At 49.5% G+C, this 13,399-nt stretch overlaps 2 protein-coding genes across 6 annotated transcripts in view; one reads left to right on the top strand and one right to left on the bottom strand.

Annotated features, from left to right (window-relative positions):
• CFAP70 (cilia and flagella associated protein 70) overlaps positions 1–11,307 on the bottom strand; it is a 43,450-nt gene extending 32,143 nt beyond the window's left edge. For 2 of the 5 annotated variants that reach the window (XM_073558589.1, XM_073558593.1), the window contains exons 1-10: positions 11,148–11,307; positions 7,051–7,138; positions 4,317–4,503; positions 4,116–4,214; positions 3,468–3,547; positions 2,895–3,071; positions 2,638–2,820; positions 2,470–2,564; positions 2,263–2,362; positions 185–325 (exon numbers count right to left, since the gene is read on the bottom strand). In XM_073558589.1, the coding sequence (XP_073414690.1) occupies positions 185–325; positions 2,263–2,362; positions 2,470–2,564; positions 2,638–2,820; positions 2,895–3,071; positions 3,468–3,547; positions 4,116–4,214; positions 4,317–4,503; positions 7,051–7,128 (1,140 nt within the window). In that variant the 5' untranslated portion in view covers positions 7,129–7,138; positions 11,148–11,307. The remainder of the gene's footprint in view (positions 1–184; positions 326–2,262; positions 2,363–2,469; positions 2,565–2,637; positions 2,821–2,894; positions 3,072–3,467; positions 3,548–4,115; positions 4,215–4,316; positions 4,504–7,050; positions 7,139–11,147) is intronic. The other 3 variants (XM_073558590.1, XM_073558592.1, XM_073558591.1) reach the window with 2 other exon arrangements.
• Positions 1–13,399, top strand: part of MSS51 (MSS51 mitochondrial translational activator) — a 117,261-nt gene that overhangs the window by 30,374 nt on the left and 73,488 nt on the right. The gene's annotated exons all lie outside the window — the stretch shown is intronic.

Below are 13,399 nucleotides of genomic sequence, written 5' to 3'. Positions count from 1 at the left end.
AAAATTGCTCTCACTGACAAGCTCTATCCAACACTGGCCATGTATGAAAATGGTAAAAAACCCTTTAAGTCTCCTATTCATGAAGGCAAGCAGAGATGGTGGCGAAGAAACTCCAAACCTATTGTACCCACCATGGGAATATGATGGCGCCATGTGGGCATATACTGGGCACTGCCCATCCTACCTTCTCTAGCACCTCTGCGTCCTGATAGGCCAAAACCCTGTAGGCGCCACGAAGACGTCTGACTCCCGGGTACAACAGGGGAACCATGTTTATGTACGCCACTCCATGGAATGAGACAACCGCTTCATCGTCACCGTGCTGCTGGAACGGAAAAAAGCTTCAGCTCCTGGTGCTGACAACCAAACTCTGACAACACGGCTTGTCCCAGAATCCTATGTATCTCTGTATGCAGGGAGCTCCCCCTAGTGGTGACTGCAGACAAGATCTTATCATGTATCTCTGTATACAGGGAGCTCCCCCTAGTGGTGGCTGCAGACAGGATCTTATGTATCTCTGTATACAGGGAGCTCCCCCTAATGGTGACTGCAGACATAATCTTATCATGTATCTCTGTATACAGGGAGCTCCCCATAGTGGTGGCTGCAGACAGGATCTTATCCTGTATCTCTGTATACAGGGAGCTCCCCCTAGTGGTGGCTGCACACAGGATCTTATGTATCTCTGTATTCAGGGAGCTCCCCCTAGTGGTGGCTGCAGACAGGATCTTATCATGTATCTCTGTATACAGGGAGCTACCCCTAGTGGTGGCTGCACACAGGATCTTATCATGTATCTCTGGATACAGGGAGCTCCCCCTAGTGGTGACTGCAGACAGGATCTTATCATGTATCTCTGGATACAGGGAGCTCCCCCTAGTGGTGGCTGCAGGCAGGATCTTATCTTGTATCTCTGTATACAGGGAGCTCCCCCTAGTGGTGGCTGCAGACAGGATCTTATCTTGTATCTCTGTATACAGGGAGCTCCCCCTAGTGGTGACTGCAGACAGGATCTTATCATGTATCTCTGGATACAGGGAGCTCCCCCTAGTGTTGGCTGCAGACAGGATCTTATCATGTATCTCTGTATACAGGGAGCTCCACCTAGTGGTGGCTGCAGACAGGGTCTTATCATGTATCTCTGTATACAGGGAGCTCCCCCTAGTGGTGACTGCATACAGGATCTTATCATGTATCTCTGTATACAGGGAGCTCCACCTAGTGGTGGCAGCAGACAGGATCTTATCATGTATCTCTGGATACAGGGAGCTCCCCCTAGCGGTGACTGCAGACAGGATCTTATCATGTATCTCTGTATACAGGGAGCTCCCCCTAGTGCTGACTGCAGACAGGATCTTATCATGTATCTCTGTATACAGGGAGCTCCCCCTAGTGTTGGCTGCAGATAGGATCTTATCATGTATCTCTGTATACAGGGAGCTCCCCCTAGTGTTGGCTGCAGATAGGATCTTATCATGTATCTCTGTATACAGGGAGCTCTACCTAGTGGTGGCTGCAGACAGGGTCTTATCATGTATCTCTGTATACAGGGAGCTCCCCCTAGTGTTGGCTGCAGACAGGATCTTATCATGTATCTCTGTATACAGGGAGCTCTACCTAGTGGTGGCTGCAGACAGGATCTTATCATGTATCTCTGTATACAGGGCGCTCCCCCTAGTGGTGGCTGCAGACAGGATCTTATCATGTATCTCTGGATACAGGGAGCTCCACCTAGTGGTGGCTGCAGACAGGGTCTTATCATGTATCTCTGTATACAGGGAGCTCCCCCTAGTGTTGGCTGCAGACAGGATCTTATCATGTATCTCTGTATACAGGGAGCTCTACCTAGTGGTGGCTGCAGATAGGATCTTATCATGTATCTCTGTATACAGGGCGCTCCCCCTAGTGGTGGCTGCAGACAGGATCTTATGTATCTCTGGATACAGGGAGCTCCCCCTAGTGGTGGCTGCAGACAGGATCTTATCATGTATCTCTGTATACAGGGAGCTCCCCCTAGCGGTGGCTGCAGACAGGATCTTATCATGTATCTCTGGATACAGGGAGCTCCCCCTAGTGGTGACTGCAGACAGGATCTTATGTATCTCTGTATACAGGGAGCTCCCCCTAGTGGTGGCTGCAGACAGGATCTTATCATGTATCTCTGTATACAGGGAGCTCGACCTAGTGGTGGCTGCAGACAGGATCTTATCATGTATCTCTGTATACTTGTGTATCTATATAATTGCTGCTCCTGCCACTTACTTTTTCTGCTTTTCCTGGTTTAGATTTGCCGGCTGGGGAATACGGCGCTCTCATTATCTCCACCGGCCAGTATCGGCACTCCGCTATCCGCTTCTGTAAGCTGTGAATAAGGAGGAAAGTACTGATCCGCAGGCGGCATCTGACACACAGTATGGCAGTTGTACACCCAGAACCCGTGATATAAGGATATAAGTAGCTTCTGGTCACCTAGTCACCGCGGACTGATCGAGGCAGCAGCGCCGCTCCATGTCCCACGTGACCTTCTTTTTGTGGGTCTCGGCTTCAGTGCGGAATTCCCTGTCCTGCAGTAACACATGGCGGTCAGTGTCCAATCCCGTGGCCAATCCGCTCCCATATACTGGATACAGCCCTCACCTCTTTCCGGTTCATCTCTCCATCCTCCTCCTCGTAGGGTCCTGAGAGGATGAAGGATTCTGGGATGTGCTGGGCTCCGGGGGCCGAGATGCCGCTCATGGGCCACCGCTTCCTCCTGGAGACCGGCTCGCTCTCCCCACCGCCTTTCAGGACGCCATTGGAGAAGATGAGAGTGGAGACTCCCTGGATGACGGAAGGGAACAGGATCAGTGTCAGATCATCTGCAGCGGCCACGTAAGCCCCCCGGCCCACCGTACCTCTCCAACCGATGGGAGCTGAAGACTGGCCACGTAGTTATGCTGCGGCCCGCCGGGGGCCCAGGACTCGGGGACGCAGTACGCGGCTTCCATGGTCACTCGGAGCAGGTTCCCTTGGCTTATCTGTGGCTCAGTGAGTAAGGGCGCCGGGACCGACACTGCCACCTCTAGGCTGGGCTGAGATAAATGCGAACAAGGCGTGATGGCGGATCTATGCCCAATATCATCTGCTTGCTGTCAGTGACAGGAGCTGACACTCTGTGATAGGGCGCGTTCACGCTGGTGCTGCCTGGCAGTTACCTCCGATCTACGCCAATGGGGTCATGTGGCACATGTGGCCGACTGTGGTATCCCGACACGCCCCGGCCCGGCAGCCGTCCCATGGACTCTCCTTTGCCCTCGGGGGCCAGATTTGGATACGTGTGGTGTATAGGAAGAGCAATCATACTGCCACGTGACACAGTAACAACCCCGCAGCTGTGACAAGTATTAGGTCAGATCCCAGGGACCGGCTTCCTGACAGCCGGCAGAGGTGAGAAGCACTGAAAACTCAGGCTCCAGGTAGATAATCACCTTGGCATCTGGGTGGGCAGTTTCCAGAGGAGACCCCTGGACCGGGTGCAGGGGGACGGTCACCGTAAAATTACATTCACCTAAAAGCAAGAAACACGGAAAATGATTACGGGGGCGGCGTCACTGCCACACCGCAGCCCGCGGACAGGTACCTGCCGAGATGAATGGGGCTGCAGGTGACAGCCCTGATCCAGGAATGTGGCGGGGTCTCTAGAGGAAGGCTGGGACCTGTAGTGCCTGCTGGAACGGCTGGAACATTAGCCGCCATTAAGGAGTCTCTTCCAGATCCTCCGAGCCTCCAACACCTCTCCAGACTCGGCCACAACCTCTCTGGGGGGCACACAGAGCGGGGGCGAGGAACAGTGCGGGGGGGCACACAGTGCAGGGGCGGGGGGCACAGCGACTGGCACCATCTAGAGGGTCTGAGGGTTCCAATCTCCATCACCTGCTAATTCCCCTGCCAAGTGTCCTGAGGGTCCGCACATCGGCCAGCCCCGTTCTCGGGAAAATCATAAAGACAGAGACCCTCAAGGTGGAAGGGCATTGGGCACCTTGAGGGGGAGAGGGTGGACCCCAAACACTAAGCAGGTCTACGGGCGAGGAAAGGTGTGTTTAAAGAGGTACCCCAAAAAGTAAGATGCCCCTCACCTCGCAGTAGGGGCAGCAGATCCACCGCACTTTGCCCCAGGACGCTCGCCTTCTCCTCCTTCTGCTTCTTCTCCTTGGGTAAGATCTCGATGACGGTCACTAGAGACAAGGTGCGGTCAGGGGTGTGCGCAGCCTGCAGTACCGGGCACTGCCACTCAGGGGCGTCTATGCCATGTATAGTACCGGGCACAGGACACTTACATAGGACGGGTTTATGCGCCACGTCGTCCAGGCTGTGAGGACCGTCACCGCCAATGTCCAAGCTGGTAGTGAAGTTGTACTCGGTGGGTCTACAGGGGGCCGATTCCAGCTTGGGGGAGTCTCCCAGGAGGGCGTTATTAAACTCCGACCTCACATAGGTGACCGGGGCGTCCGCCTTCACTCCTCTCTGTGCCAGAAAGACCACATTCAGTGCAAAGCATGGCACATGGGGGGGGGGGAACACCTCCCCTTCTTATAATCATACTCAATAAAGGGTTGCTGATAATCTCCCTGGAGTTTGGGGTAGTGAAAGGGTTACTGATAATCTCCCTGGTGGTCTGGAGTAGTGAAATGGTTACTGATAATCTTCCTGGTGGTCTGGAGTAGTGAAAGGGTTACTGATAATCTTCCTGGTGGTTTGGAGTAGTGAAAGGGTTACTGATAATCTTCCTGGTGGTCTGGAATAATGATAGCATTACTGATAATCTCCCTGGTGGTCTTGGTTAATGAAGGGGTTACTGATAATCTCCCTGGTGGTTTGGAGTAGTGAAAGGGTTACTGATAATCTTCCTGGTGGTCTGGAGTAGTGAAAGGGTTACTGATAATCTTCCTGGTGGTCTGGAATAATGATAGCATTACTGATAATCTCCCTGGTGGTCTGTTTACTCTTTCAGTATTCTTAACCACCAGGGATATTATCAGTAACCCCTTCATTAACCCAGACCACCAGGAAAATTATCATTCATTACTCCAGATCATCAGGGACAGAGTCAATAACACCTTAATGACTGTTGTGAATGAGTCACCGTAGGAGGCAAAAGCAGAAATACATGCTAAGTCCAGAAAACCAGAGAAGTTGGCAGCTATCAGATTGCAGACCCCTGAACCTATCAACACAACTAGCAGTAGCCGTGGGGGGTTCCTACGATGCCCTAGACCCCTCGATCACAGCCGGAGAAATACATAGGCCTAAAGAAAGAAAGGGGAACTCTAAACTGCCCCAGAGCAGACCCTAAAGCAATAGGCAGCCCCCCACATATAATGACGGTGAAGCAAGATGAAAATACTAACACAGACAGAAAGATAGACTGAGCAAAGACGGGGCCAAAAACTACCTAGATAGGAACGGACAGGAAGGCTGCTGTCTGCAATCTGCCAAAACCCTATCAAAGACATAAGCCAACCAGCAGATATGAAAAAGGCCCTGAAGCAGCTAGGCTTCAAAAACTGAATCAGCACTCAGGTATTTTCAGAAGACAGAGCTAAATGAATTCAGCACACCCCAGCAGGGAATGGCAGAAATCCAGAAAAACAAAGCAAAAACAAAGTCAAAGCACAAAAGCAAAAGGCCGAGCAGCAAACTTAGCTTTAGAGGAGCAGGAATTCAGACTGGTCTCCAAGGATCCCACAGAGAAATCACCCGCAGGGCAGAAGGGCGTCAGCAGCCTTATATCCAGTCCGTAACTCCACTCAGCCAGTCACAATCATCAGCCTCAGGTGTTTGACAATCAGGCTCACTACCTTTCTTTACCAGAAGAGGGAGTTCCTCGGGCCTCAGTAATGAAGGGGAAAATGAACTCACAACAAATCACCCCAGATTACAAAGAAAGATACTATTAACCCCTTTCTATCAAAGATCACCAGGGTCATTACTATTTACCCTTTCAATAGCCTGGACCACCAGGGACATCTCTATTACACTCTTCAGCAGGGTAAAGGGTTCGAAAAGTGCAAGAGGCACCATAACAAGTAAAGCATTGTACCCCCTAGACCACTAGGGAGATTATTATTAACACCTTCACTACCAGAGACCACCAGAGATTTCACCTTACAATTTCACTACCTAGGATGACTAGGGGAATCGCTATTTCCACTTCACCTATTAACCCTTTGAAAACCAAAGACCACCAGAAAAAATAACTTTAAACTTATCTGTACCCTAGATCACCAGGGATATGTACAATAGACCACCAATGATATTACCATTAACCCTTTCTGCACTCTAGACAACCAAGCATATTACCACTAACACTTTCTATACTCCAGGAATATTACCATTAACCTTTTGTTAATACTAGACCACCCTGGCTATTACCAATAACCCTTTCCATACCCTATACACCAGAGATATGACCATTAACCCTCTGGTAACCCTACACCACCAGGGATATGACCATTAACCCTTTGTTAACCCTAGACCATGAAGGAAATTAACATTAAATTCATCTGAACCCCAGACCACCAGGGATGTGCACCCTAGACCATCACCTAGACCACAGATATTAATGTCAGCTCTTTCTGAACCCTGAATCACCAAGAATATTTCCATTAACCCTTTCTGCACCCTAGACCTCCAGGGATATAACTACTAACGCTTTGTGAACCACAGACCACCAGGGATGGCATTCATTAACCTTTTCTGTACCCCAGACCACCCTGAATGAAAGTGAATAAACCCCCAAACCACCAGTCCCTGCAAATGTTATAATCAGTCTTGGCCACAATGACTGGTGGACGTCCCCGCCATGCCTCTGACAGGAGAAGCTGGTGGTGGGGGGCACAACATGTCCTCCCGTGTGACCCGGACACCCTCCCTGCATCTCGCGCTCTCGGCCCAGGAGGAGTTTCTTCATTCAGTCCATGATCTCAGGGGCGAGATATGACTCTGCTGGCGCAGTAAAGTGTTAACAGGCAACAGGTGCTGATCAGGCGAGGTGCGGTGTAGAGGTGTTACCAGATCATGTGCTCGGAGAACCGTGATGTGCACCGGGGCGGGGGGCCGAGGCTTCACATCTTCCAGCGCCGTCTCCATAGCTACGGGTCTGAGGAGAGATAAGAAGGCACGAGAGAAGGGATGTGCGTCCCATTACCAGTGTCACCACCGACTTATTAACAGGCGTCACCTGGTGAGGAAGAGCGCGTCCTGGTGTAATGTGAGCAGGGCAGAGGAGATACGGGGGATACAGGGCAGAGGAGATACGGGGGATAAAGGGCAGAGGAGATACGGGGAAATAGGGGCGAGAAGAAACGTGATACAGGGCAGAGGAGATACGGAGGATACAGGGGCGAGGAGAAACGGAGGATACAGGGCAGAGGAGATACGGAGGATACAGGGGCGAGGAGAAACGGAGGATACAGGGGCGAGGAGAAACGGAGGATACAGGGGCGAGGAGAAACGGAGGATACAGGGACGAGGAGATACGGGGATATAGGGGTGAGGAGAAACGGGGGATACAGGGGAGAGGAAATACGGAAGATACAGAGGCGAGGAGATACGGGGACACAAGAGCGAGGAGATACAGGGATACAGGGGCGAGGAGAAACGGGGGATACAGGGGCGAGGAGATACGGGGATACATGGGCGAGGAGATACTGGGATACAGGGATATAGGGGTGAGGAGATACGGGGGATACAGGGGCGAGGAGATATGGGGATATACGGGCGAGGAGAAATGGGGGATACAGGGGTGAGGAGATACGGGAATACAGGGGCGAGGAGATACGGGGATATGGGGGGAAGGAGATACGCTGGATACAGGGGCGGGGAGATACAGGGGATACAGGAGTGAGGAGATACGGGGATACAGGGGCGAAGAGATACGGGGGATACAGGGGTGAGGAGATACGGAGGATACAGGGGTGAGGAGATATGGGGATACAGGGGCGAGGAGATATGGGGATACAGGGGCGAGGAGATACAAGGGATACAGGGGTGAGAACACATCCTGATGTTACATAGCTAGTAACCTCCTAATGTCAGCGAGTCACTAATCCTCTATTATAGACCCTAGCAACCTCTAATAAGGGGCGGGTATAATACTGTCAGAGTATGGCGGCACAGCGAGGGGCGAGGAAAGTCTTATCTGTCCTGTGCACGAGGACCACTAGATGGCAGCAAAGAACCACGATAATCACTGCACAAATGTAATGTATGTACACAGTGACTGCACCAGCAGAATAGTGAGTGCAGCTCTGGAGTATAATACAGGATGTAACTCAGGATCAGTAATGTAATGTATGTACACAGTGACTGCACCAGCAGAATAGTGAGTGCAGCTCTGGAGTATAATACAGGATGTAACTCAGGATCAGTAATGTAATGTAAGTACACAGTGACAGCACCAGCAGAATAGTGAGTGCAGCTCTGGAGTATAATACAGGATGTAACTCAGGATCAGTAATGTAATGTAAGTACACAGTGACTGCACCAGCAGAATAGTGAGTGCAGCTCTGGAGTATAATACAGGATGTAACTCAGGATCAGTAATGTAATGTATGTACACAGTGACTACACCAGCAGAATAGTGAGTGCAGCTCTGGAGTATAATACAGGATGTAACTCAGGATCAGTAATGTAATGTATGTATACAGTGACTGCACCAGCAGAATAGTGAGTGCAGTTCTGGAGCATAATACAGGATGTAACTCAGGATCAGTAATGTAATGTATGTACACAGTGACAGCACCAGCAGAATGGTGAGTGCAGCTCTGGAGTATAATACAGGATGTTACTCAGGATCAGTAATGTATGTACACAGTGACTGCACCAGCAGAATAGTGAGTGCAGCTCTGGGGTATAATACAGGATGTAACTCAGGATCAGTAATGTAATGTATGTACACAGTGACTACACCAGCAGAATAGTGAGTGCAGCTCTGGAGTATAATACAGGATGTAACTCAGGATCAGTAATGTAATGTATGTACACAGTGACTGCACCAGCAGAATAGTGAGTGCAGTTCTGGAGCATAATACAGGATGTAACTCAGGATCAGTAATGTAATGTATGTACACAGTGACTGCACCAGCAGAATAGTGAGTGCAGCTCTGGGGTATAATACAGGATGTAACTCAGGATCAGTAATGTAATGTATGTACACAGTGATTGCACCAGCAGAATAGTGAGTGCAGCTCTGGAGTATAATAATACAGGGTGTAACTCAGGATCAGTAATGTAATGTATGTACACAGTGACAGCAGAATAGTGACTGCAGCTCTGGAGTATAATACAGGATGTAACTCATGATCAGTAATGTAATGTATGTACACAGTGACTGCACCTGCAGAATAGTGAGTGCAGCTCTGGAGTATAATACAGGATGTAACTCTGGATCAGTAATGTAATGTATGTACACAGTGACTGCACCAGCAGAATAGTGAGTGCAGCTCTGGAGTATAATACAGGATGTAACTAAGGATCAGTAATGTATGTACACAGTGACTGCACCAGCAGAATAGTGAGTGCAGCTCTGGATTATAATACAGGAGGTAACTCAGGATCAGTAATGTAAAGTATGTACACTGTGACTGCACCAGCAGAATAGTGAGTGCAGCTCTGGAGTATAATACAGGAGGTAACTCAGGATCAGTAATGTAATGTATGTACATAGTGACTGCACCAGCAGAATAGTGAGTGCAGCTCTGGGGTCAGGGGAGTAACATCCCCGGACGCAGGGGTCGCAGCTGCCACGGGGCCCCTGAGTGCTTAGGGGACCGGGCCTCAGGGCCGCCAGTCAGGGTATTAATGCACCATGTCAGTGCCGACTCCCCCCGCCACCGCATTGAACTATACCGGCGTCTGTATACGTGCTGTATACCATGGGGTGCTGTATACCATGGGGGGCTGTATACCATGCGGTGCTGTATACCATGGGGGGTTGTATACCATGGGGGGGTGCTGTGCTTTATACCATGGGGGGCTGTATACCATGTGGTTCTGTATACTATGTGGCGGTGCTGTGCTGTATACCATGTGGTGCTGTATACTATGGGGGGTGCTGTGCTGTATACCATGGGGGGGCTGTATACCATGCGGTGCTGTATACCATGGAGGGGTGCTGTGCTGTATACCATGGGGGGCTGTATACCATGCGGTGCTGTATACCATGGGGGGTGCTGTGATGTATACCATGCGGTGCTGTATACCATGGGGGGTGCTGTGCTGTATACCATGGGGGGCTGTATACCATGTGGTGCTGTATAATATGGGGGGTGCTGCTGTATACCATGGGGGGCTGTATACCATGCGGTGCTGTATACCATGGGGGGCTGTATACCATGTGGTGCTGTATACTATGGGGGGGTGCTGTGCTGTATACCATGGGGGGCTGTACACCATGCGGTGGTTTATACCATGGGGGGGTGCTGTGCTGTATACCATGGGGGTTGTATACCATGGGGTGCTGTATACCATGGGGGGTTCTGTGCTGTATACCATGGGGGGGCTGTATACCATGCGGTGCTGTATACCATGGGAGGGTGCTGTAATGTATACCATGCGGTGCTGTATACCATGGGGGGGTGTTGTGCTGTATACCATGGGGGGCTGTATACCATGTGGTGCTGTATACTATGGGGGGGTGCTGTGCTGTATACCATGCGGTGCTGTATGCTGTATACCATGCGGTGCTGTGCTATATACTATACGGCTGTGTTATATACCATGGGGGTTACATTATATTCTATGGGGAACATAGAATATAATGTAACCCCCATGGTATATAACACAGCCATATATTCTATGGTGTAGCAAGTCAGACTCCTGCCCTCCGCTCCTTTCATTCTCTATGTGGGGTGGAGTTATGGGAGCGGTGGGGCTGTGGACAGTTGGAGGGATGGAGCCTGGGCGGAGTCTCAAGGGGGCCCCAAAAATTTTGCCAGTATGGGGCCCCGAAATTCCTAGTGGCAGCCTGGGGTGGGGGAGCCCACTTGAAAGTTCGCAGCGGGGCCCATAACTTTGTAGTTACGCCACTGTCTGGGGTGTAATACGGTCTTATCCCCTCCCCACACTACAACAGTTATTATAATGCTGAGATACGTTACTGTACATACAGCTCCTGCTATCTCTCCTCCCGGTCTCGGTAGAATCCCCGCACTCTCACATCTACAACGAGACTTCTTCCGGTAGATCTCTGTATCTCTACAGTTCAGCGTTCCCGGTCACCTAGCAACGAGTTTCCCTCTCCCAGGATCCTTCGGGGTCGCACAGCTCGTTGCTAGGTGACTGGCTAGTTCTCTTCAGTCAGCAGGAGGCCGCTCCACATAAAACTACATTTCCCATAATGCCTCTTCATCAGAGCTCAGGGTGGAGCGTTCTGGGATTTGTAGTCTCGAGTTACCTGAGGGTCACTCAGATGTGGTCTTTCTGAAAATGGGGCTCTCAGATAATAATGGGGGCAGCTGATAATAATGGGGGTCTCTGACAATAATGGGGGCAGCTGATAATAATGGGGATTCTCTGATAATAATGGGGGCTCTGATAATAATGGGGGCTCTCTGATAATAATGGGGGTTCTCTGATAATAATCGGGGCAGTCTGATAATAATGGGGGCTCTCTGATAATAATGGGGGTTCTCTGATAATAATGGGGTCAGTCTGATAATAATGGGGGTCTCTGACAATAATGGGGGCAGCTGATAATAATGGGGGCTCTCTGATAATAATGGGGATTCTCTGATAATAATGGGGCTCTGATAATAATGGGGGCTCTCTGATAATAATGGGGGCTCTCTGATAATAATGGGGATTCTCTGATAATAATGGGGGTTCTCTGATAATAATGGGGCTCTCTGATAATAATGGGGGCTCTCTGATAATAATGGGGTTCTCTGATAATAATGGGGGTTCTCTGATAATAATGGGGGCTCTCTGATAATAATGGGGGTTCTCTGATAATAACGGGGTTCTCTGATAATAATGTTGGCTCTCTGATAATAATGGGGTTCTCTGATAATAATGGGGGCAGTCTGATAATAATGGGGGCAGTCTGATAATAATGGGGGTTCTCTGATAATAATCGGGGCAGTCTGATAATAATGGGGGTTCTCTGATAATAATGGGGGTTCTCTGATGATAATCGGGGCAGTCTGATAATAATGGGGGGTTCTCTGATAATAATGGGGGCAGTGTGATAATAATGGGGGTTCTCTGATAATAATGTTGGCTCTCTGATAATAATGGGGGCAGCTGATAATAACGGGGGCAGTCTGATAATAATGGGGGCAGTCTGATAATAATGGGGGTCTCTGATAATAATGGGGCTCTGATAATAATGGGGGCAGTCTGATAATAATGGGGGCAGTCTGATAATAATGGGGGTTCTCTGATAATAATCGGGGCAGTCTGATAATAATGGGGGTTCTCTGATAATAATGGGGGTTCTCTGATAATAATCGGGGCAGTCTGATAATAATGGGGGTTCTCTGATAATAATGGGGCAGTGTGATAATAATGGGGGTTCTCTGATAATAATGTTGGCTCTCTGATAATAATGGGGGCAGCTGATAATAATGGGGCTCTCTGATAATAATGGGGCTCTCTGATAATAATGGGGGCAGTCTGATAATAATGGGGGTTCTCTGATAATAATGGGGCTCTCTGATAATAATGGGGGTTCTCTGATAATAATGTTGGCTCTCTGATAATAATGGGGTTCTCTGATAATAATGGGGGCAGTCTGATAATAATGGGGGCAGTCTGATAATAATGGGGGTTCTCTGATAATAATCGGGGCAGTCTGATAATAATGGGGGTTCTCTGATAATAATGGGGGTTCTCTGAAAATAATCGGGGCAGTCTGATAATAATGGGGGTTCTCTGATAATAATGGGGGCAGTGTGATAATAATGGGGGTTCTCTGATAATAATGTTGGCTCTCTGATAATAATGGGGGCAGCTGATAATAATGGGGCTCTCTGATAATAATGGGGCTCTCTGATAATAATGGGGGCAGTCTGATAATAATGGGGGTCTCTGATAATAATGGGGCTCTCTGATATTAATGGGGGCAGTCTGATAATAATGGGGGTTCTCTGATAATAATGGGGGTCTCTGACAATAATGGGGGCAGCTGATAATAATGGGGATTCTCTGATAATAATGGGGGTTCTCTGATAATAATCGGGGCAGTCTGATAATAATGTTGGCTCTCTGATAATAATGGGGGCTCTCTGATAATAATGGGGGTTCTCTGATAATAATGGGGCTCTCTGATAATAATGGGGGCTCCCTGATAATGGGGATTCTCTGATAATAATGGGGCTCTCTGATAATAATGGGGGTTCTCTGATAATAATGTTGGCTC

Source organism: Dendrobates tinctorius, unplaced genomic scaffold (assembly GCF_039654945.1).
Source record: "Dendrobates tinctorius isolate UK_male_01 unplaced genomic scaffold, ASM3965494v1 ptg000257l, whole genome shotgun sequence".
Lineage (NCBI taxonomy): Eukaryota > Metazoa > Chordata > Amphibia > Anura > Dendrobatidae > Dendrobates > Dendrobates tinctorius.
The sequence above is the reverse complement of the archived record's forward strand: the minus strand, read 5'-3'. Positions and strand labels throughout refer to the sequence as shown.